Raw genomic sequence first — 25,818 nt, forward strand, 5'->3', positions numbered from 1 at the left:
TTTATCATGCAGCACTATCATGTCATTTGAATTATTCACTTGGTCAGTCTCCAATAACATAACAATTAATAAAAAGAAATGGAGTACTTGTGGCACCTTAGAGACTAACCAATTTATTTGAGCATAAGCTTTCGTGAGCTACAGCTCACTTCATCGGATGCATTCAGTGGAAAATACAGTGAGGAGATTTATATACACACATAACATGAAAAAATGGGTGTTTATCATGCACACTGTAAGGAGAGTGATCACTTAAGATGAGCTAGTACCAGCAGGAGCGTGGGGGGGGGGGAGAAAACCCTTTGTAGTGATAATCAAGCTGGGCCATTTCCAGCAGTTAACAAGAACGTCTGAGGAACAATGGCAGGGGGGTGGAATAAACAAGGGGAAATTGTTTTACTTTGTGTAATAACTCAACCACTCCCAGTCTCTATTCAAGCCTAGGTTAATTGTATCCAGTTTGCAAATTAATTCCAATTCAGCAGTCTCTCATTGGAGTCTGTTTCTGAAGGCTTTTTGTTGAAGAATAGCCACTTTTAGGTCAGAAATTGAGTGACCAGAGAGATTGAAGTGTTCTCCGACTGGTTTATGAATGTTATAATTCTTGATGTCTGATTTGTGTCCATTTATTCTTTTACGTAGAGACTGTCCAGTTTGGCCAAGGTACATGGCAGAGAGGCATTGCTGGCATATGATGGCATATATCACATTGGTAGATGTGCAGGTGAACGAGCCTCTGATAGTGTGGCTGATGTAATTAGGTCCTATGATGGTGTCCCCTGAATAGATATGTGGACACAGCTGGCAACGGGCTTTGTTGAAAGGATAGGTTCCTGGGTTAGTGGTTCTGTTGTGTGGTATGTGGTTGCTGGTGAGTATTTGCTTCAGGTTGGGGGGCTGTCTGTAAGCAAGGACTGGCCTGTCTCCCAAGATTTGTGAGAGCGATGGGTTGTCCTTCAGGATAGGTTGTAGATCCTTGATGATGCGTTGGAGAGGTTTTAGTTGGGGGCTGAAGGTGATGGCTAGTGGCGTTCTGTTATTTTCTTTGTTGGGCCTGTCCTATAGTAGGTGACTTCTGGGTACTCTTCTGGCTCTGTCAATCTGTTTCTTCACTTCAGCAGGTGGATATTGTAGTTGTAAGAACACTTCATAGAGATCTTGTAGGCGTTTGTCTCTGTCTGAGGGGTTGGAGCAAATGCGGTTGTATCATAGAGCTTGGCTGTAGACAGTGGATCGTGTGGTGTGGTCTGGGTGCTAATAAGCGATGGTCACATAAACACCACTCTATACCGGAAACCTACTGACCGCTATTCCTACCTACATGCCTCCAGCTTTCACCCAGACCACACCACACGAAAGCTTATGCTCAAATAAATTGGATAGTCTCTAAGGTGCCACAAGGCCTCCTTTTCTTTTTGCGAATACAGACTAACACGGCTGCTACTCTGAAACATAACAATTAATGAAATCATACAAAAAGAGCAATGCAAACTTCTGCACCAGTATTTGATTATTCCCTATACTTCAGTGATAGTCTGTAGGATTGCTGCATATATGGAACTTTCTCTCTGTGCAACTGCCAATCATGCAGTCAATCAGGTCTTACAATCATTTAGGCCTTAAAACATTTTGACTCACCTTAAAGATTTAACTTCACATTGGTTTCTCAACATACCATTTAAATTTATCAGCTTCTTTGATACAAAATAAACACCTTGCTAGATATACTTATGTTAAAGATTAGTTATATATCTTACTAATCAATTTCTATTTTAAAATAGACAACACGGTCTGAACTATTTGCAATACATTGTAATCAAGTTGCCTAGGCGATGAAGCTTCTTCAAACTGAAGGGGTCTGCTAGAGAATGCCTTTAAAAATAAAATAAAATACCTAGCTCTTATATATCACTTTAGATAGCTTTAATTTTATGATATTGTAATTAACACATTTTAAATGTATCTATCTATATTATGCCTTATGAAACTGCATCAACTAGCATAGCTTGAGATCTTATATCTCTATTACAAAGTTTAAAGCATATAAAATAGAAGAAAAAGATAAAAGAGGAAGTTACTTCACAATTTAGCAAGAGATTGTGGTTACCTAGGCAGTTAGCTGTTGTGATTACTCAAGCTGAGTTAAACACAGAAAGAGCATCTCCTGTTTTTTTAACGGTTTAGGGTTAAATTATGCCAAGATATTAATCTGGGTGGGTGGGTGTCTCTAGCATTACTACTGTTAATAAGTTCTATATTTCCTGCATAGTCACTATACAAGAGTGCAGCTTGCTTCTCCTCTGTGCCTTACAAGCTAGTTTGGAATGGCCTTATACCCACCCTGTCCCCTTTCTGGCAACTAGCATCTTCTGAGGCACCAGAAGGGAGCAGGGTCTATGCTCCCTAGCAAGATCTGAGTGCTTGTATGTCCCCTATTGCCAGAGCATCTGAGCAGCTCACAAGGGTCAATGTATTAATCCTCACAACATCATTATTTCCCTTCAACTGACGGGGATCTAATCCAATGTCCACTGAAGTTAGAACTCTTCCATTGACTTCAATGGGAGGTGGACCAGGCAGGCTCTGGGTATGTCTACACTGCAATTAAACACTCACAGGATGTTTAATTGCAGTGTAGATGTTCAGGCTCACAGACCCCCAGGAGGAAGGGTGCCAGACCCCATGCGCTACTCCAAGCCTGAATTGTCTACACTGCAATGAAACAGCCCTATGAGCCCGAGTCAGCTGACATAGGCCAGCCATGGGTGTTTAACTGCATGGTAGACGTACCCTAAGAGAAAATGTAGCAAAACTCCCATTAACTTTAATGGCACGAAGATGACACCCCTAGTACTTCAATTCTAATCAGATTCTGGTGATTATGATTTATGGGTAGGATGGGGAAGGAAGCACTTCATTATAGACCCAGTCCAAAATACATAAAGCTCAATTTACAACCCACATTTAGCAATGATCAGTAGGAATTGATGACAGTGTTTGGTATCCAATGCCTCGCCCCTTCACTTATCCCTATTCAAGATAAGCTAATTACCGTGCCAAATTGTTTTCTGTACCTCAGTCCCAGACATCATGTGTATTGGTCTTTGGGTTCTTCCTCCTTCTTTCATCCCCGGGTAATGAATTATAAAGTGCTGTGGGGAAAAAATGTTCTGTACACCAAAGGGATGTGCCTGTATATACAAGTACGGATTTTGTAAAGGAATGTTTGTGAGCATATTGTTCTTTATACAGGCCCTTGCTTTCTGGTTTATGGAAATATAGTTTTACATAAATGCACTGCTGTTGGCATTGCAGATTATCTGAATGTCGGGTTCACATCTATCATACTGTGGCTTGTGTATTTTCATATTCAATAGGGGCCTCGTTAGACGTGTGAAAGTGTTCCTCCCCACACAGAAAGGATTGTGTGCTACCTGGGTGTAGGTCTGAGCTAATATTAGATCATTCCTGCTCCCCACCTGGTATCCTGGGAGAATGTGCTGTGCCTGAAGGAAAATTGCCGGTCTCTTCAGAGAGCTAGTGCAGCTCAAGTGACTCAGAAATCAGGAGCCTCTGTGCTCCTACTTCAGAGCATGAAAGGAAATGTGAGGCCTCTTAGATGAACGAACTTCAAAAGGTTCAGATAAGCATCCAAAAATAAATATGCACATTGCTCATGCAAAGCTCATCTGAACTATTCAGAACTCTTAGAGAGGGTTTGAGTGGCAGAATTTTTGACATAACCCCATAGATCGAGGTCTTCTCACAAAGCATCCTCACCTACAGAGTACAGGCTCACTTCTTGCCTGGCATTGTCCTCTGATGCAGTGGTTCCCTAACTTTAACAACCTGTGAACTCCTTTCAATAAAATGTCAAGTCTCGTGAACCCCCTCCTAAAAATGAATATTTCCGGGGATTTTCTCCTTTACCTGCGTATAAATTATAAAAGCAGTGATCTTGGAAACATAACATTTGTTTGTACGGCATGCTTATTACACATTATTTATTATTATTATTTATGATTACAGTATTTTTATTACATTATGAAAACGGCAACACTCTTCCAAGATTTCACTTTCGTAGCTTGTATCACTTTGAATAAGCTGTTATAAGACAAGGCTCCTATGTTTTATCAAGGAGTATCAGATGTGAAACAGCATGAAGATATTTAGAATCATAGAATCATAGAATATCAGGGTTGAAAGGGACCCCAGAAGGTCATCTAGTCCAACCCCCTGCTCGAAGCAGGACCAATTCCCAGTTAAATCATCCCAGCCAGCGCTTTGTCAAGCCTGACCTTAAAAACCTCTAAGGAAGGAGATTCTACCACCTCCCTAGGTAACGCATTCCAGTGTTTCACCACCCTCTTAGTGAAAAAGTTTTTCCTAATATCCAATCTAAACCTCCCCCACTGCAACTTGAGACCATTACTCCTCGTTCTGTCATCTGCTACCATTGAGAACAGTCTAGAGCCATCCTCTTTGGAACCCCCTTTCAGGTAGTTGAAAGCAGCTATCAAATCCCCCTCATTCTTCTCTTCTGCAGGCTAAACAATCCCAGCTCCCTCAGCCTCTCCTCATAAGTCATGTGTTCCAGACCCCTAATCATTTTTGTTGCCCTTAAGAAGCCAACTGCTACACAAGCTTTCAGGTCTTGAGCAGTCCAGGCAAACAACGCACATGACAACAAAGCTTAAACCTGTTCTTCATAATAATTTTAAAAACAATACTAGCTGCCTATTTAATTTTAAAAACGGCAAAAAATATCCACCTCCCTTTCCATTTCTTATAAGGAGTCTTGAAGTTTAAATCTCCTCAGTGTGATAGATACGCTTGCTTTGATCTGCTTAGCTCTTGGAAGTCCAGGGGCTCCGGGCTGCTGGCCCTGTGCTGCCCGGGGTCCCTAGGGACAGCTCTGTCCGTCATTAGGGATTTTTTTCCCCGAGAACCCCCTGTAACATTTCGCAAACCCCTAGGGGTTCACGAACCCCAGTTTGGGAACCACTGCTCTGATGGGAAGAAGGAGGAAAGGCCCAATGACCTATTCCTCATAATACTCTAGGATTTATCTGACCCATGTCCTGTCCTAACCCTGTAGAAGATACTTAGACCCCTTCCATTTACTTCTTCCATTTGCTTGTAGGGAGGAGGGCTGGCAGCCTGGGCACTTTCTGGGGAGAGTGTGACTGGCTCAGCCCCTTGCTCCATTCATCAGAATTCTAAATGCTACTCCAGGTCTTGTTGCTGTTTCTTATGGACCCTTAATGCCTCAGAGGTGTGAGATGCCCTAAGGTGTTCTGCAATAATCAGTGATAAAGTAGAAAAGTTTTTCATGCTGTGGAAGGGAATTTAGAGTCCTGCTCCATGGGGAAAGGTGCAAACCAAACACACTTGCACCTATGTACTGGACATTTTCCAAACACAATCCGTGTTTCTCTTACTCTCTGTTTATACAGCATCTAGCACAATGGGGCCCCAGTCTCACCTCTGGAAGCTAGCATAATAAAGATATTTTAACATAGGAAACAGTTCCAGGAAAACGCTAAGTGGGCTTAGCACAGAGTTTTCCTTAGCAAGGAGGCTATTGTGTTAGAGAGGGGTGAGCTGGCCCAGTAATTTCCCCCCCTTAATATTTATTCCATTATTTTACTAGGGCTGGAAATGAGACTTACAAAGCAGTCATTGCCACTATAACCCTTCTTTCTTTTTTGTGAGGATCAATGCTACATCACCTCCCCCTTTAGCAGAAGTGTCTACAGGTCAGCTTTGTGGAACATTGGCAAAGAATTTTCACCTGCTCTGTGAAAGGACTGACCTTCCCAGGCCTGGCATGTGTTAGGAGAGCCAATTTCTGTTTTTGTTTTGTTTTGTTCTGTTGTTGTTGTTTGTTTTTTAAAGGCAAGAACACCACAGGTGGACTAGCTGAATTTCAGTCAGCTGTTCCCTGATTAAAGTTAGTTCTTTTTAAAGAATGCTGCACTGTGCTGATATTGTAATTTTTTTTAAACCACGTGTTTATAAAACAGGAAGTAGGTGTGCTATATATACACACCTCTAGAGTGGAGATAACTTCAAACACTTACAGCCCTTCCAAAGGTAGACAGACTCAGACTGGAGAAAGGTAACTAATTTTTTTTAACAGAAATTATATTGGAGAAAACACTTATTCAGCACTGTCTCACAATGGTATTTTATTGAGAATGTAAATAGTACCAAAATGTCTTTACTTTTAATTTTACACTTTTAATGCACTAATCCCACAGGGAAACTACACTAATAAATAATATTTTCTGTTTACCAGGCTACGTTCTGATCTAAATTGTGCTGGTGTAAATGAAAAATGACTCTCCTAAAAATCAGTGGAGTTAATCTGATTCCCACCATTGTAATCCAGATCCAAATCTGGCCCATCATCTCAAGGCATTTTCCATGCAAGGATCTTAAATCACTTTGCACAGTGGGTATCTATTATCCTGCTTTGCAGGTGGTTAAGCTCAGTCACTGAAAGACTGATTCTTCTCTCTCTTACATTGATTTTATGCTGATGTAATTTCAGTGGAATTACCCCTGATGTAAACCAGGGTATCTGAGCACAGGTTTTTCTCCTCTAGAGAGACTAAACAACTTGCTCCTGTGTACAGTATATTAGACTGTATATTAAATATTGCAGTGAAAAACAGGTTAATTGTATATTCTTAGTGAATGGGAAAAAAACTAAAAGACATAAATGTAAAACACATAAAAGATAGAAAATAATTTATTACAATGTAAACTGAATAAACAAACCCTACCAATGACTGGTAGTCACAAAATTATCAGAAAATTCCCAGCATTAAAAACAGGTCAGAAAAATTTCTCAGCTAGGAAAAAAATTGTGTTGGGTTGTAAAAAGGCAAATGTATGAATTTGTTTCTAACTTTGTAGTTTAATAGATTTTTTACCATTAGGAATTTTTAATGTATGATTACAATTTGCATAAAATGGCTACAATTTTCAAACCTGGGTGCCTGATGTTAGACTTCTAGCACTGGAATTTTCAAGAGCACTTAAGGCTCAGATCCCTCAAGGTGTTTAGGCACCTAACTCCATTGAAATCAATCCCATTTACTTGGTATAAAATTGTATTTGGGAGCACAAATATCTATTTAAGAATCTACCTTCAGTGCCCAGGTTTCAAAACCTTGGATAATATAGTCTGATACGGACCAATTTATTAATATGGGTGGGCTTGATTGTCAGATCTTATTGAGTGCAAATGTGTATTAATATTTTAAGTTTGTGAAACAAACATTTAATTTATTACTAAGGCTAGAAATGTTTTGTAGCCCTTAACATACATTTATCTGGGGAATTTCAAGCACTATACATTAATATCTTAGAATTAACTTTGTATCAAGCCTTGAATCATCATAAAAATTCAGCCTCCCTTGGGGGGAGGGATAGCTCAGTGGTTTGAGCATTAGCCTGCTAAACCTAGGGTTGTGAGTTCAATCCTTGAGGGGGCCATTTAGAGATCTGGGGCAAAAATTGGGGATTAGTCCTGCATTGAGCAGGGGGTTAGACTAGATGACCTCCTGAGGTCCCTTCCAACCATGATATTCTGTGATTGTCTTCTTTTTAAAAGTGAAGATAATGTATGTTCTCAGAGGGAAATCCAGACAATACCTCTGCACCCAAAGATTTCCCTCCCTCTGCAGAACTCAGACTCAGCCTGCATTATATGACAGCTTTGCCACTAGCTTTATTGGGCACAGTCTCAAACCCCTGCTGTGGTTTTCTTATGTAACAATGGGGAAGAGGCTGTCTGAGCTGGTGTGGGGGGCACATGAGCTATGCCCTGTTTGGTGCTGTGTGGGCCCTATGTAGCAAGATACATGGAGTTTGGAAGGATAGAGCATGCCCAGGCAGAGGTTCTGACAGTGTGGATCCTCTGGTCTCCCCTCAGCACAGCCAAGCTAAACTAGAGGTGCTTGAGCCTGCATGAGTGGCTCCATAAATATACCATTGGCTGGTAGGGGAGGGGACAATGTTTCCCCAGTGCCTAGACCCTGGCTACTCCGTGATGATGGAACATCTTCTCATTGCTACAACACATGGCCATATCCTGCTTGCCTCACTCATACAAACTGAAATTTTGACTTCAGTGTAGCTACTTCTGCAAATGCAGCAAGCAGAGCTTGTCCTATGAGCTGACTTTAATATTAGAAATGCACTTTAAATGAAAATAATTTAAAACCTTTGCCTCCCACTTGGTCTGGCATTTCCCATGCTACAGTCAATGGTATCACTCATGTCTGCAGTGCAGGGAACTGTAACCATCATACTGATTTTACTGTTAGTCACATCATGAAACTATGGTGTCCTATGATGGTATCCTTGCAACGGGCTTTGTTGCAAGGATAGGTTCCTGGGTTAGTGGTTCTGTTGTGTGGCGTGTGGTTGCTGGTGAGTATTTGCTTCAGGTTGGGGGGCTGTCTGTAAGCAAGGATTGGCCCGTCTCCCAAGATCTGTGAGAGTGATGGGTCGTCCTTCAAGATAGGTTGTAGATCCTTGATGATGCGTTCATCTGTTAGTATGTATTCATCAAGGATCTACAATCTATCCTGAAGGACGACCCATCGCTCTCACAGATCTTGGGAGACAGGCCACTCCTTGCTTACAGACAATCCCCCAACCTGAAGCAAATACTCACCAGCAACCACACGCCACACAACAAAAACACTAACCCAGGAACCTATCCTTGCAACAAAGCCCGTTGCCAACTGTGTCCACATATCTATTCAGGGGACACCATCATAGGGCCTAATCACATCAGCCACACTATCAGAGGCTTGTTCACCTGCACATCTACCAATGTGATATATGCCATCATGTGCCAGCAATGCCCCTCTGCCAATGTACATTGGCCAAACTGGACAGTCTCTACATAAAAGAATAAATGGACACAAATCAGACATCAAGAATTATAACATTCAAAATCCAGTTGGAGAACACGTCAATCTCTTTGGTCACTCGATTACAGACCTAAAAGCGGCAATTCTTCAACAAAAAAACTTCAAAAACAGACTCCAACAAGAGACTGCTGAATTGGAATTAATTTGCAAACTGTATACAATTAACTTAGGCTTGAATAAAGACTGAGAGTGGATGTGTCATTTCACAAAGTAAAACTATTTCCCCATGTTTATTCCCCCACCCCCTCACTGTTCCTCACCATTCTTATCAACTGCTGGAAATGGCCCACCTTGATTATCACTACAAAAGGTCGTCCCCATCCCCGCCTGTCCCTCGCCCCCCCCCCCCCCCCCCCGGCTCTCCTGCTGGTAATAGCTCACCTTACCTGATCACTCTTGTTACAGTGTGTACGGTAACACCCATTGTTTCATGTTCTCTGTGTATATAAACTCTCCCCACTGTATTTTCCACTACATGAATCTGATGAAGTGAGCTGTAGCTCATGAAAGCTTTTGCTCAAATAAATTTGTTAGTCTCTAAGGTGCCACAAGTACTCCTTTTCTTTTTACCTAGTTTCTGTGTTTATACAACAGGCTGAAGCTAATATTTATTGTTATATATAATATTGCTCTATGAGCTGAAATTTTCTCTCAATTGGCTATTGTCCTATGGAAGTCACTTTATCAGCCCAAGGAACAATAGTCTCTTTTCATAATCTGGGCACTGTGAGGGCAAGCGGCATCTGCTATTTAACTCTCAACATCTGGAGCAATTTTACCCCATGAATATGTTCTGGTATCACAGTGACCTTGTACTGTGTTATCTGTTTGAAGTAACCTGGCCTTATGACCCAGTTTCAATCAAGAGTTCCAACAAATACATTGACCAACTAAAAAAGCAATAGTGCAAAAATAATCTCACCTTATGTATGGATGGATGTATTATACAAATGCACAGAGGGAATAATCCATCCATATGAAGGTGAATAGAGCTTTGTTAAATCCTGCAAAAACCACTTCTGTGAATATTCACTCCAATTCTGGTCACAACAGAAAACAAAAAACTAACAAACACACAGACACATACACCCTTGCTTTCAGCACCATAATGCAGAAGTTATCAACCCCAAACCCAACTTCCCGGAAAAGTCTGAACGGCTGCTCTGCAGGCCTGCCATGGCAGGAACCATGGAGAAACCTGGCATAGCCAAGGAGTCAGCTGGTGTGAAAAATGAGGCTATGTTTCCTAACTTGGTAACCTGTGCTACTCATGGCACCTGTATTCAGGGTATCCCTACTCAGTACTAGAAATATATATTTTAATGTGTGAATGTAGCAGGGCTGATCAAATCCAGGAGATGGTGGGATATTAAGAGCTTGGTTTTCCTCACACAAGTTTTACCCTTGTATAATTTCACTGACTTCAGTCGCATTAGAGTGAGAGCAGAATCAGGCCCATAGAATCTAAACATGGAAAAGATTCAGCAGGCGTCATCTCGCCAGTCTCCCTACCAGTGCAAGCTAATTAAGCAATCAGGGAAAATATCTAGTAATGGGGAGACAAGGAGGGTAGAGACCTGATCTTCTTGCCTGCTTTCTGATATGACACCCTCCTCCCCTTCCCCCCCAACACATAACTAGAGCTGTGTGAGAATTTTTTGTGAAAAAAACATTGACAGAAAATGCAGTTTCCACAAAATCAACATTTTCTGCAGGAAAATATCAATTGTGCCTTAATTTTTTTTTCAGTCAGGAAAATCAAAGAAGCATTTTGTTTTTGAGTCAAGTTGACCCCAATCAAAATATTTTGCTTTGTCAAATCGAATCAAATAGTTTCATTTCAGGTCAATGCAACATTCCTCTATGTCCACTTAAGATGCTGCACTGCCTCAAGGGAGTTGTAGTTTGGGTGCTGCACACACCCATTCTCTTCTGTTGGTTGGGCTCCCTGGCTGGACTACATCTCTCATCATGTATCCCAGTCTCCCCTCTGAACTGCCATGGTGCATCATAGGAGGTGTAGTCCAGCCAGGAAGCCCAGTCCAGAGAGGAGAATCTGGATGAGACACCCTGGAACTAAAACTTCCACGAGGCACTGCAAAAGCTCAGGTGGACTCAGTTCAGTGTTGAAATAAACTAAAATGAAATGTTTCAACATTTATGAATTTTTTGTAGCTTTCTGTTCAATAAGAAATGTTGATATTCTAACTTTTCTACCCAATTTGGGGGGGCGGAATTCAAAATATCAGAACTTCCCATAGGGCAGAAATTCTGATTTATTTTTGACCAGCTCTACACCTCACCCCCCTCCCTGCTTCTTATCTCTGACTTGAGAGTTAGGGGAGGCAAGTCAAACATAATGGTTTAGGGCCAAGCTGGGAAACAGTGGGGAGTTTGAGCAATCAGCAGTGAGGAAGCAATACAGAAAAAAGGCAACTAGCAGGGCAGGAGAAGGGAGTGGAAAAACATTAACAAGGAATGGAGTCTATGTGTAAATTGGTAGAGGACTGGGTCACCTGTGGGAGGAATGAGTGTGGGGTTGATATGGGCGAGGAAGGGCAAGGAACTGAGGACTAGCATATCCATCTCAGTGCAGCATCTGTTAAAACAGCCCCTCTCTCCTGCACACAGTTGTTCAATGCTATGTTCTTTGAGAAGGGCAGTGGTGAGATCCTGATCTACTGCATCAATGAACAAAGCAGGCTCCTTTAATAAAGTGGGGAGAAGACAGGCAGAAAACTGCTGCATGTTCAAGTTATTTCAAATAAGAGAAATGGAGACAAAAGAAGATTTTTTTCCCATTAAAATGTTAGAACCCAAGTTGCCTTCATCCCAAATCACCCCATCTTGCTCCAGAAATATATTCCACAAACAAAAATGCTGCTTCTGCAAGTGCACCAAAAGCTTTGACAGAAAAGAGACTAAATGACACGGTGTTTATTTTTTCACAGAGATGGGTTTGCTAACTGTGATCGTGTGCCTTGCTGCACTGCACCAAGCTGTTGGACAGGTATGTACCTTTATTTCTATGCAGAGGAATAGGAATGGACTGAGTTTTGTACTAAGCCACCTCCAAAATAGTTAGTTGCCTGGAGTTCCATAAGTACAGATGGTATTTGACCACCAGTACCCATTACCTCAGCATGTGTTCTAAGCATTTCCACATTTTCCCCTTCAAAGAATCCACCCTTGTTTATGTAAATATTCACCACTAGTAAGGTCTGCTTCTCCTCTCACACTAGTCTTATACTGGTGTAATTCCACTGAGTTCAATGGAATTATATCTAATTTAAACTGGTGCAAGCAAGAGGAGAATCAAACTTTGTTGGTATGGAAATGCTGGTGCTGTGGTGATTCCATTATTTTCTGGAACTCCTTCCTGGCACTTTGCCATCCTAATGGAAACAAGTGGAAAAGCAGGTGGTTTAGTGCTGGCTGTTTCTAAAGGCACTGCTTGTTCACAGAGGACAGACACTTCATAGCTATTCACATACAGAGCACCTTCATTTATCTGAATCTCCGCTATCCAAAACTCCCTGTTGTCCATGTCCCCTGACATGTCCTCTGACACCTATTAATTACATTGGAAATTCCCACAATGATCTGAAACATCATTTGCATGCATTCAGCATCCTCCTGATATTCAACTCCAATTCTATTTTGTTCAATAAAACTGTTTTCTAATCACAGATTAAACAAAAAAATGCAGGCCACAATGAGATCCATAGCAAACTGGGTTCATTCATTGCTCTTTTGTTACCTGCACTGTCCCTTCAGGAATAGAATACTTTTTTTCCCTTTAAAACGTTTTTCTTTCTTTGAAACTGATGTAGACAGATGCACACAGGATCTCCATTGACATCAGCAGCTACAGAACAAATCTCTGATTGCTCTGATCTCAGTGCTATATACTAAATACTGTACAGTAGAGATTATGAGAATTAAGGGTCCCATTTTGGGATATTTCAATTCAAAAACGTGTAAAGTTCCAGTTTTCCAACATCTTTTAAAATTAAATTTCTGATACTTCTCCCTATTAGTTGTGAGCCATACTCTTCTCTTCACTGATGTACTGACAACAAACCTTTCCCTGGCAGGTCATAAGTTGGTTTCACTCTAAAGCCATTTAACTTAAATGCCAGGAATCCACTGAGTGCTGATCCAGACATGAGCTTTTCCAAAGTAGGGAAGTGTTTGGGCCCCAGCAGCTTGTTCAGCCCATTCTAGAGACAGAGGCTAGTTGCAAAGTTTAATATTGGATCGACATCCGTGCTTTCCAAACATTCAGGGATGTTTGGATCTGGGGATGTTGTTCAGGCCCATCTCTGCATTCCCAAAGCCAGCTCTCAGATTGAGAGGGTCAATTGAACAGGAACGGGAGAGGGGCAGGGCTTCAGTGGCTGTAGGAATAAGAGGGAATTCACCAGCAGATAAAAACAAAATGGGTCACCACTGACTGGTGAAGTAGAAGGGGAGGGATCAGCAAGATGGGGACCACTGAAAATAGCATGCTAAGGGAATGGGAGGGATGACGCTAACCAGTGGGAGTGGCAGACAGAGGTGACTAGATGGATGGTATAGAAGTATCAGTGGAAAGGAGCAGTGTAAAGCAGCCAGGGAAATTGCAATGAGCAAAGAGGAGCAGGGAGTTGATGAACTGGTTGAATGGAAGGGAAAGCCAGAAAAGCCAGGAAAGCGGGAGGTAGAAGAAGCCAAATATATGCATATTAGGATGGACAGTGGGAGGGGGCAGAGTCAGAAGAGATTGACTGGGGTACCAAGAGACAGCTAGGGAGTTTGGGTACCTACTGACTGGGGAAGCAGAAGGGAAGGCACTAAATGGAGGAGTGGGGGGCTGAATGCTGCGAGATGGGTTTTCTGCTACTCACTAAAAAGGAGAGCCATTTACTGACAGTGCTCCATAACCCAAGGGTATGCTTCCAACACCAGTGAGAGCCAGTTAAACAAATCCTAAGAACATGATGAGTACAGTATAATCATGGCTGCATATACCATAGTAAGCCACAGGAACTTTCTCACTTGGGTGTGAATTTATTAGTGTGAGGATTAAGGTGACTAAACTATAAATGTTTGGCTCTGTTATGGGGTTTTTACTTCATAGGTCACAAAGCACCTTGTAAAGGGAGGAATTTCAGGAAAGTTTCATTATCCCCATTTTATAGATGGGGGTTGGGACTGGCACTTTAACAAAGGAGCTGGCTCTTGCAACTCTTTCCCCTTTGGGAGGAGCCCAACCAGTAGGAAGAGAAGTAGGGTATATACCAGGAGAGCAATCCTTTTGCCTGCTGTTCAAACAGCTGTGGTGAGAGAGGAGGCGGAGACACAGATTGGGTTCCTTCCACTCTAAGTCTATTCCCTGGAGATGGCTCCAGTGGCTCAGCTTCCCATACCTTCTTTGGGAAGCCACATTAGATAGGCACCCCCAGCACCCGCTCGGGTGGTTGGAGAAGCCAGAGGGCATGTCTACACTACAAACTTAAGTCTACTTCAGTTAAGTTGACATCCAGCTGCCACAGTAATTAAGTCGGTAGTGCATGTCCACACCACATGGCTTATGTCAGTGGAGATGTCCTCACTAGCAGTGCTGGCATCGATGCAGAGAGCAGTGCACTGGGGGTAGCTATCCCACAGTGCAACACACCACAGGGGTTTTTGGGAAGGGCCTGCAATGCCTCCATGGCACCAAAACATTCTCTCTCTCCGGGGGGACTGGGAACATGGCTTCAACACTTTCTCCCTCCTTTCCCTGATTTCAGCTGGAACCCATAATATTTCATGCCTTTTTTCCAAAAGACTGGCATAGCCATGCATAGGCCATATCCCAAGAAGCATGGACCCCACTCAGTTGTGCACCGTTGTTGCAAGCATTACAAACACCACGCTCCTTATCCTGCAATATTTCCAAAGCCGTGGGGCGGAACATTGCAGTGTCTTTCAAGCAGCCCTGCAGGAAGTTGTAGAACAAAACAATTCCCGGGTGCTGCTGGTAGCTGTGCGGCAGCTGAACACAGGTGAGCGCCGTTTCTGGTCCCGAGAAACACCCACTGATTGGTGGGATTATGCAGTTATGGGATGAGCAGCAATGGCGGCAGAAGTTCCATATGCACAAGGCTACTTTCCAGGAAATGTGTGCAGAGCTCTCCTCAGCCCTGTAGTGCAGTGACACTGAAGTTAAATCTGCTCTGACAGTGGAGAAGCGAGTGATGATCACTGTGTGGAAAGTTGCAATGCCAGACTGCTACCGGTCAGTGGGGAATCAATTTGGAGTTGGTAAATCCACTGTGAGGCTGTTGTCATCCAAGTATGCAGGGCCACTAATTGCCTTTTGCTCAGAAGGGTTGTGACTGTTCTCAGTGGTAGTAGATGACAGAACGAGGAGTAATGGTCTCAAGTTGCAGTGGGGGAGGTTTAGGTTGGATATTAGGAAAAACTTTTTCACTAGGAGGGCGGTGAAGCACTGGAATGCATTACCTAGGGAGGAATCTCCTTCCTTAGAAGTTTTTAAGGTCAGGCTTAACAAAGCCCTGGCTGGGATGATTTAGTTGGGGATTGGTCCTGCTTTGAGCAGGGGGTTGGACTAGATGACCTCCTGAGGTCCCTTCCAACCCTGATATTCTATGAATCATCAAACAGTGGTTGTTAAAATAGTCAACTGGGATCATAGGTTAATGCATTGAGTGTGGTGGGATTTGGCAAACAAAAATGAGACGAAACTTTCCCTGTGATTTTCATTTTAGAATCCAGGTCTGGGTTTTTCTGAGTTGTCCAATTTAAATGAGAATAACCAAAAGATGATCGTTGACAAGCACAATGACCTTCGGCGAGGGGTGAATCCCACTGCCAGAAACATGCTGAAGATGGTAAGCTACGTGGTATTGCTGTTCCTATAGATCTGAAATGTTTCCCATCGTCACAGAGTGGCAAACTTGGCCGTCAGAATCCTTTCCATGATAAGGTGCAACTTTCCTGCTAAGCTGTGGGAATGTAAGTAGAGTGGGAGAGAAGCATGTCCTTGTGGTTGGCCATTGGCCTAGGCACTGGTAGGCCAGGATCTGCTCCTGCTCTGCTGCAAGTCAATTACAGAGGAATTTTTTCAAAACCACTGAAGTGACTTAGAAGCCCAAATGCTATTGAAAATCCTACCCTTAACCTCTGTGCCTCAGTTTTCCCATCTGCTGAACTGAATTAATAATATTCACCTACCTCCAAGGATCACCGGGAATCTTACATCAATAGCATTTCTAAATTGCTTTGAGATCTTTGAATGGAAGGAGCTCTAGGAGAGAAATTCCCATTCTTGTGCAGGAGTCTAGTACATGGGCTCTGCACCATTTATGTCCCATTTAAGCCCTCAAAATAAGGCCTGAGTGGTGCCTAGGCCTGGAATAGCAGATGCTGTCCCTCCAGGCCCCCTTTGCAGGGATTTCCAGCTCCTGGATCTTTGTGTGCTGGAACTGTTCAAAAAAGGTTTGCCTCAACATATTTCTAATGTACAATACAGGTTTCCTGTCCTTTATGACTGCCAAACCATTATTAAAGCAGATTGGAAACTGGTTTACTGACCTTTCCATTGGTCCAAACATTGCTACCATCACAAACCATGGCACTTTTCAGGGCTAGGCTCTAAACTATAGAGATTTTGGTTTATTCATTCATGGTGACAAGAGGGTCACCTCTTAGGCTCTGGGGCTGAGGATTTTTCATTTAAGGGAACAATCCACTTCAAATAGGCAGAAGAAATCTTCAGGACATTATAACATTCAGGATCCCCAGCTAGTATAAACCAGCCTAGCTACAGTGACTTCCATGGGCCTATTCTGACTGACACCCCTTGAATAGCCAGGCCATAATCTCCAGATCTGTATTTAGTTCTACATTCACTATTGCGGGTTGGTTTTACCAAAAGGTAAATATGATGTCTCTCCTTGTTTTCTTGAGTTTTGGAGTCCCGAAGCTGCGGACAATGCTCAGAGATGGGCAGATCAGTGTAAAATGTCCATCAGTCCTAGAAGTGAGAGAGTTGTCAATGGTAAGTGAAGAGTAACTATAAATTATGAATGATTGAAATAACCATCTGGAGACTTACAGGTACAACCATATTACTGCAAAAGTGTTATTTTAGCAGAGCAGGAGCACTGATATGGGACAGGTTGAGATTTCACTTCCAAATCCATATAGTTAGGGGCCAACAATGCAATAAAGGAAAAAATCCACCTGAGTTGAAACTTGACACACACAATCTCCTCCAGAGAGTGAATGTTTTCTTCACCATGGAAAAAATTGGTTCAAACTTTTTTTTCCTTCCCATTTGCCCCCACCAAAATCCATGGGGGAAAAAACCCAGACATCTTCTATGGACCAGGGGGAGGAATCCATTAATTCTGTGTGCCATGTCTTGACTGTTGAGACATGAACCCTAATCTCTTTGGGAAAGTGACTGTCTCTTACTATGTCATTAGAGTGCCTAGCACAACTAAACCCTAATCTCTGTTAGGGCCTTTAAATGCTATTGTAATACAAATAATTAGTAAAGTGGGTCTTAGAGTGAGGCACAAGCTTTGAGTGAGTCTCCTGCACAGGAATGAATTTTACAAAGAAATTTGCACAGGTGGTATGTACACCATAATCAGCTATTGGGGGGGGGAGACTATTTTCATCTAATATTTAATGGTAGCCTGTTAATCCAAGAACAGATGGTATCTTTTAACTAGAAATCAGTGTTATTATTTTTAATCTGCCCTTTTCATCTAGTATTTTAATGAGATGCTTCTAGTTTAAAAAGTCTGCAAATGAACATCTCTGGGCATACAGGGTCTGCCCCAAAGCCTATGGAAGTTAATGGGACACTTTCTATTGTCTTCACTGGGGTTGGATCAGGTCAATAATTCCCTTCTTAGAGGTACAGGCTTATAGGTACTGCTTTGTTCAGACTGGAAATAAGGTGTAAATTTTCAAGTGAGGTTAATTAACCATTGGTACAATGTACCAAAAATTGTGGTGGATTTCCCATTTCTGGACATTTTTAATCAAGATGAAATGTTTTTTTCTAAATGATCTGTTCTAATTCAAACAGGAATTACTGTGGGGAAGTTCTTTGGCCTGTGCTATACAGGAGGTCAGACTGGCTGATCACAATGGTCCCTTCTGGCCTTGGAATTGATGACTCTCTGAATAGAGACAATGCACAGGGTGGAAATCTGGTGGTTAACTTAACTGTAGGGTGTAACTCACATCTCCTCCACTATTCCTACAGTCTCTCTAGTTGTCCTCATGCTGTCTTGAAACTGCCTCATTTCTATTTTCAGATGTCCTCTGTGGTGAAAATATATTACAGGCAACTTATCCGCTCCCTTGGTCTGATGCAATCCAATCCTGGTATAAGCAAGTGGCTAATTTCAAATATGGTACTGGAGCAATCAATAACAATGCCCCTATTGGTGGCTACACTCAGGTATGGGGATTAATGACAAATTTCCAACAAATGAAATATTGTTTTAGGAAGAAAAGTGATACCAGTCTGGAAATAAAATATATTTATCTGAACACCCATGTGTCTCCATCAAAGTCAATGGAAAAGTGTCTGTGTAATTAAGGAAAGTTAGGAGACTACACCTCTAGAAACTTATCATTACTGTTATCTGTCATTCACTGCCTGATCCAAAGTCCACTGAACTAATTCAGAGTCTTTCCATTTACTTCAAAGGGCACTGGATCAGATATTTAATAAGATATATTCCAGCGGAAAATTATGATATTTTTCTTCTTCCCAAAATGGGACCAAATGTCAACGTATCTTAAATTACTAATAATATACTAAATTGTGGAATGACCATTTCTGAAAAATGTTGATTTGGAAATGTCAAAGCAACATATTTCAAAGCATTGATTAGAAACAAAACATTTCTTTTCTTGTCTGAAAAATCATACAGGTGCTCTACAAAAGGTGGTTGGTCACATGGTTCAGGCTCTTCCTTCTCCCAGCTGCTAAATTGCATTTTTTTAAAAGCTAAATATACAGAAATATTTCCTTGATATTACTTTTCCATGTAAGCAGTTGCTACAGTTCCCAGAGGGATGTTATGGTTTTATGAACTGAAGGGCTGCTGCTCTGTGAGACCATGAAGGGGATCTCAGACAATCCATGAATGAAATGAAACCTTGCTGATTGAGTGTACTTATTTTCATGCCTGCAGGTGGTTTGGTATCGTTCTTACCAGATTGGATGTGGAGTTGCCTACTGTCCTCAGAATAGGTTCCAGTTCTTTTATGTTTGCCAGTACTGTCCCGCGTACGTACCAATATATATTTCCTTTAAGTTGAAACACTCTGTAAGATGTTTTGAAACCTTCCAGGTAGGGCTGTCAATTACCTGCCGTTAACGCATGCGATTAACGCACCGCACAATTAACGCACGGATTTTTTTAAACGCGCATTAATGGCAAACCCTCATGAGCTGCTCCGAAGAACCTGTCTGGTCAGGCGCAGTAATGCAAGCCGCTACCAGAGGGTGGGAAGAGAAGAGGCTACAGAAAATAATGTAGGTCTCATCCCCGCATTTTTTAAGTAGAAGCAGGACGGCCAGGCGCTCGCCAGACTCATAGGGTGACCAGACAGTAAATGTGAAAAATCAAGACGGGGGTGGGGCGGGAGGGGGTAATAGGAGCCTATATAAGAAAAAAGACCCAAATATCGGGACTGTCCCTATAAAATCGGGACATCTGGTCACCCTATGCCAGGGCCACCCCCCACCCCTTGCAGGGTTCACCCGAGCCACCCTCCCCATGCCTATCTCCTCCCCACCCTGTGCTGCCAACATCTGGGGCTGCCCCCACTCCCCCAGAACTCCACACTGCCCATGGTGGGGTCTCCCCCTCCCAGCCCTGTGCCGCCTGCAGCTGGGGCTGACCCCTCCCCCACGTGCCACCCAGGGCTGGGACTGACCTCCATCCCGAGCTCAGGGGTTGACCCCCACCCCAGAGCCCTGTGTCGCCCATAGCTTAGGCTGAACCCTCCCCACAGCTTCTCACTGCCCATGGCTGGGGCTCAATCGCCCCATAGTGCTGCGCTGCCCCGGCTGAGCCTGATCCCCACCCCCAAGCGTCGCACCTCCCCCGACTGAGGCTTATTTCCCCCCTGCCCCATCTCTGTGCCACCCAGGGGTCAGTTCTGAAGCCAGCACTGCTCTCCAGCAGCAAATGTCTCTGCTTTCCTGTGGGCGGGCAGGGCTGCCTTCAGCTGACCTGCAGGCAGCATCCGCCTCTCTCCACTCTGCCTTGCCTCCGGGACAAATGACCCGTTTTGGCGAAGAAGTAGGGACAGCCGGGACAGAGCTGAAAAAGGGACGTATCGTCACCCTAGCCAGCCCAGGCCCTATTGTTCCCGGCTGGCCCCTCACTCCCGGGACCAACCCCCCTGCATCGTGCCCCATTGCCCCTAGCCAGTCGCTCGCTCTGGGGGTACCCCATAGAGAACGTGGGCCTGGCGAGCTCAGCCTCCTTGCACCAGCCTCTCCTCTCCTGAGTATGGTGAGCCCCTGAGGTAAAAGCCACCCTCCCTTGCAAGCAAGGGCCCACTCAGCTGAAGGGAGCTCAGCTAGCTCAGTAAAAGGAGGAGAGCCCAGTACCAGAAACCACCCTTCCAGAAGTAGCAGCAAGACACCTCCCTCCCTCTCCTCCTGCCCAAGTGATTGCTTGCTCCTCCCCGTTGTCAGCCCCTGTCCTACCAGACCCTCCTCCTGCACAAGTCGTTGCTTCCTTCCCCCCTCTGCTGTCCTCCCCCAACACTGAATGCTTGTTTGTCTGAGCGACTGGCTGAACTAGAAGTAGGACTGAGCGGACTTGTAGGCACCAAAGTTTTATATTGTTTTATGGTTACGTGCAGTTGTTCTTTTTTACATAATTCTACATTTGTGAGTTCAACATTCATGATAAAGAGATTGCACTACAGTACTTCAATGAGGTGAACTGAAGTTTCTTTTTTACAGTGCAAATGTTTGCAATCAAAAATAAATATAAAGTGAGCACTGTATTCTGTGCTGTAATTGAAATCAAAATATTTGAAAATGTAGAAAACATCCAAAAATATTTAAATAAATGGTATTCTATTATTGTTTAACAGCACGATTAATCATGATTAATTTTTTTAACTGCTTGACAGCCCTACTTCTAAGGTATCTACATGACTAAAAACTGGGAAACAAGGAAGCAGGTGCATGCTCAGATAGTGGCTCCTAGAATTGAAATATCCTAGAAATATCCTATTTCAATTGGGTAAAAATTTGCAAGCATCGATGTTCTCAACACTTTTCGATACAAAGGGAGTGAAACTAAAACAGTCCTGCACTGATGTTGGGTCACATTGTTAATATTTATTTTATCGAATGTTGAAATGAAAGCCTACGTTTAAGTGCCTTGCAGAACAGGTTTGGGCAGTTGAATCGGAGCTCAAGCGCTCAGACATTCATGCAAAGCAAACAGGAGAGGGCCACAAATATTTTCAAAAGCAAGTTTTGATTTAGTTGTAAATGAATATTCAGAGGGAGAGAGGGTATTTTAATATTTGTATACCTCTAATACTGACCTACCTCAAAGGGGTGCTATAAGGGTTATTTCATTACTGCCCAAAACATATCTGGAACTCTTTGGATGGAAGATGCAGAGGATTAATTGTGTTACTGTATATTCTATACAAGGGCCGAATTATTATATTGAATTTAAAAAAATTATAATCATGGAAATGTATGTCTTTCTTTCCTTTCAAATAGAACATCCTCTATCCAAAGCATAATTTGAACTAAAACAGGATTGTTTAGAAGGAGGTTTCCCATACAATCTATGGAATGAGTTCTACGTTATACAGTATGTTAACTTTATTTTAAAGGGATATATTATGTTTGGGTTGCTTTTTAATTTCAGAGGAAACAATGTAGCAGACTTATCTAAACCATACAAACAGGGACCAACGTGTGGCGATTGCCCTGATGCCTGTGACCGAGGACTCTGCAGTAAGTTAATGGTCTTTTGTTCTTTCCAAATCTTTCCTGAAGAAATAAATAATGCTAGATTACCTTGGATAGTAACTAAGGTTAAGATTTTCTCACAGTTATTTTTAATAAACGTCACAGGCAGGTGACAGGCAACAAACAAAAATCACAGGAGCCCCTGACCTCTTTGTGACTTTACTAAAAATAACCAGGGGGCAGAGCTAGGTGGGGGGGAGGAATGACAGCTGGAGTCCCATGGAGAAGACTGACAGGCTGAGCCCCCCAGCCACTGGGGCGGGCACAGCCCCAGCTCCAGCGGCCACAGCCATGGGGGGGGTCACACAGCCCCCAGCTCCTGAGCTGGCAGCAGCTGTGGGGCAGGGGCACATAATCCCAGGTTCAACCCCAGCCATAGCCACTCAGGCTCACAGCCCCAGCTGCAGCCATGGGGGGATGGGGAGAGTCACACGGCCCTGGGAAGCCACGAGGGGGGGAGGGGGGCTGACCCTGGCTGCAGCCCCCACTGCAAGCTGCAGGGTCCTGGTTCCGGCCCCAGTTGCAGGGCAGGGGTGCACAGTCCTTCCTCCAGGCCCAGCTGAAGCCGCTGACAGCTGAAGCCGAAGAAGACAGGGAGGTCCGGTAAAGTCACGGAATCCGTGACTGATGTGACCTTCCTGACTGAATCATAGCCTTAAGAATAACATTGTGATGAGAGTTCTGTCAAGAGAGTCCTCATCCCTTTGAAATCTGTTGTTTACTCAACTCTTTCACAATAATCCCTTAGAAACTTAAAACAGACACTTATACAACTTTCCCCTGCTCTTCCTCAAACTGTACGATAAAATCCTCTGGTATCTCTCAAACGATATAAGTGCTATTTTGGGCAATATTTAATAAATCAGAGTCACATTAAAACAGTCAGGGGTAAAGTAAATCCCATCAGTGCTGTCATAGCGTTAGACATGCATCAGTGATCTGTGTAATCTAGGTAGTGCTAGAAGTGCCCTCTGTTGGAGACCTCCGTACTAAGTATTCAATCTAAAGTTTTTCAGCCCCATACACTTGGGGACACAGACACCCAATACACACACAAGCTGGTGGGTTACACATATGCACAGAGCTCTGCATATGCATTGGAGCTTTGCAAGCCTCAGTTAAGTGTGAGCAAAAGTGTGTATATGGTTAAGTGTGCAAATAGTTTCACCTTCCGGTTTGCATTCACCCCCCTCCCACCCTAGTCTCTGAAACTGAGAGAAAGAATAATTCTCTACTTCACTGTACTTTGTTGTGGGTCTTAATTTATTAAAGCTTAAAGAACACTTTGAGATCTTCAGAGGAAAGGTGCTTATTATTATACCAACAATGATTTGTGTTCAGAACAATAAATTCCTAACAAAAATGAAAATAAACTGTCCTATTCTTGGTACAACCTTACAGTTCAGTCCTTTTGTATCTCTACTAACTTCAGTTGATTTGTACAATGGTTGATTTTGGCTTGTTACACTGTATGATATGGCTGATCTTCTGTTTCAAAGTGATATTCAGTGAATGCCAGTGACTAAATTCTACCGTGGCCTGAGCACAACTTTGATTCTACTTTCACTTACATCAGTGTAAATCCATTGAAGGTAGTTTAACTGAGCTCAGAATGCGGCCCAGCAGGTTAAAAACAGAGAGGCAAACAAGACTACATAGGTTTATGAAGACAATGGATTGAAAAATACATTTTGAAAGGAAAACAATTAACTGATTTAGGACTGACTTATCCTTTTATCATCTAACTCTGTTTACCATTTGGTTTATTTCAGCCAACCCTTGCAAGTATATGGATAAATACACAAACTGTGCCACCTTAAAAGACCTCTTTGGCTGTAATCATTCTGTGGTGAAGGAAAGTTGTCATGCTTCCTGCAAATGCACCACTGAAATAAAATAATATCCTGCTATCCATCACTTTCTCTTCCTTGAGATTGTTTTATTTGAAAGAGAAAAGAACCAAGGATAAAACAAAACAATTCTCAATGTTTTCATAACCGCTTGAATTCTGGGTAAAACGATGAAGTTCCGCTCTGCATTATGTGTTATATGTCCTGAATATTGTTCAGTAATTGAAACTATTTCCATAATTACTTTAGATTATTCAAAAATCTTATTTTAGCTATTAATGGGCATAGGTCTATTGCAGGAACGGGTGGGTGAGGTTCTGTGGCCTGCAATGTGCATGATGATCATGATGGGTCCCTTCTGGTCTGAAAGTCTAAATGAGTCTACTTCAGAGCATGGAACTCCTGCTGAATTTTATTCTTAAACAGGAAATAGAGTCATAATCTACTTGACTATTTTTTTGTATTGCACATTAAATTTCACTTGATTTGCCACTGACCTTTGATTATAAAATGAATGTAATCCTGCTAAATAAAAGCATTGTTTAACTCCATCATTGCAAAGTAATTCTTGCCTGTAATTCTTTGCCACAATGAAGGTAATATTTCACAAAGAATTTAAGCCAAAGAATGCTTTCAGTTAAACTTTACTTATGCAAATTACCTCTCCTTCATAAGAGCAACTGATTCACCGAAAAGATTATGTGAAGCCATTGAAAAAATAGCAAACAGGACAAATACATATATTACTCACATACATTTAATTATAATAATAATAATAATCAGACATCCATGTTTCATGTTCTTCCTGCACCTCCTAACTATATTGTAGTTGATCATTAGATGGCGCTAGTGTTACACCTGAGCAATGGTTACAGACCTACATATGGGTATTAAACACGTTGTATTAAAGTATGAAAGATTTCAGAGTAACAGCCGTGTTAGTCTGTATTCGCAAAAAGAAAAGGAGTACTTGTGGCACCTTAGAGACTAACCAATTTATTTGAGCATAAGCCTTCGTGAGCTGCAGCATCCGATGAAGTGAGCTGTAGCTCAAGAAAGCTTATGCTCAAATAAATTGGTTAGTCTCTAAGGTGGCACAAGTCCTCCTTTTCTTTTTAAAGTATGAAGTATTCCAAAATTCTAATATCCATTACCACTGAGGGTCTAATGCCTGATACGCAGGGTGTGTTGCAGTGCAGTGATTTGTATTTTGATGAGAGAGCAGTGTATAGTAAGATGAGGGGCGGTTATTTAGATTCTGCTGTGATTAGCTCCTTCCAATTGGAAATTTCCGCCATGTCTCACATTCTTCGAGCGCTATGGGAGCTGCATGAGTTCTGAAAAGGGGGCACAGAGGAGATAAAATTAAGTTATTCCACCCTCCTTTTCCAGAGTACATCTGTACAGCCAAGATCAGGGATGTGCATTGACTTTGCCCATTGTTAGATCAAGTTTAAGCTCAGGCCCTGGGCCGCTGATGTGCCTTATAGGCTGTCCAAGCTGGTATGGAGAGGGCCTTGGCCCCATATCCACCTTACCCTCATCTAGGAAACTAGCACCTGCAAGCTCCCTAGAATGGGACAATGTTTGTGCTCCTCTACAAAATCTAGCTGAGATCTTAGTCCCCATCACCATAATACCCAAGAACCTCACATTCCCTTGAGGTCAAGAAATATCATTGTCCCCTTTTTAACAATGGGGAACTGAAGGCTAGACAAACTTGTAGCCCAATTCTATGGCCATTGAATTCAATGAGACCCTTTCTATTGGCTTCAGTGGGAGAGGCTCAAGTTTAAGACACTAAACCAAGGCCACACAGTAAGGCTGAGATGAGCTTGGGAATTGAACAGTGGTCTCCCAAGCCACAGACCAATGCCTTAATCTCAAGACCATTTTTCCATACAATGGCTGAGCCACATACAGACAAACAAGAAGTAAGCCCTTCTTGTAAAATGTTGCTCTGACAATAAAATGG

General features: G+C 42.6%; 1 protein-coding gene across 5 annotated transcripts in view; it reads left to right on the forward strand.

The window, feature by feature from the left end:
• LOC140908504 (serotriflin-like) overlaps positions 1-24,394 on the forward strand; it is a 42,618-nt gene extending 18,224 nt beyond the window's left edge. For 4 of the 5 annotated variants that reach the window (XM_073335743.1, XM_073335742.1, XM_073335744.1 and 1 more), the window contains 7 exons: positions 11,906-11,964; positions 15,713-15,835; positions 16,914-17,004; positions 18,281-18,426; positions 19,169-19,263; positions 21,890-21,978; positions 23,766-24,394. In XM_073335743.1, the coding sequence (XP_073191844.1) occupies positions 11,908-11,964; positions 15,713-15,835; positions 16,914-17,004; positions 18,281-18,426; positions 19,169-19,263; positions 21,890-21,978; positions 23,766-23,893 (729 nt within the window). In that variant the 5' untranslated portion in view covers positions 11,906-11,907 and the 3' untranslated portion in view covers positions 23,894-24,394. Of the gene's footprint in view, positions 1-6,026; positions 6,122-11,905; positions 11,965-15,712; positions 15,836-16,913; positions 17,005-18,280; positions 18,427-19,168; positions 19,264-21,889; positions 21,979-23,765 lie in introns of all 5 variants that reach the window. The other variant, XM_073335745.1, reaches the window with a different exon arrangement.
• The last annotated feature ends 1,424 nt before the right edge of the window (positions 24,395-25,818 follow it).

Source organism: Lepidochelys kempii, chromosome 3, assembly GCF_965140265.1.
Source record: "Lepidochelys kempii isolate rLepKem1 chromosome 3, rLepKem1.hap2, whole genome shotgun sequence".
Lineage (NCBI taxonomy): Eukaryota > Metazoa > Chordata > Testudines > Cheloniidae > Lepidochelys > Lepidochelys kempii.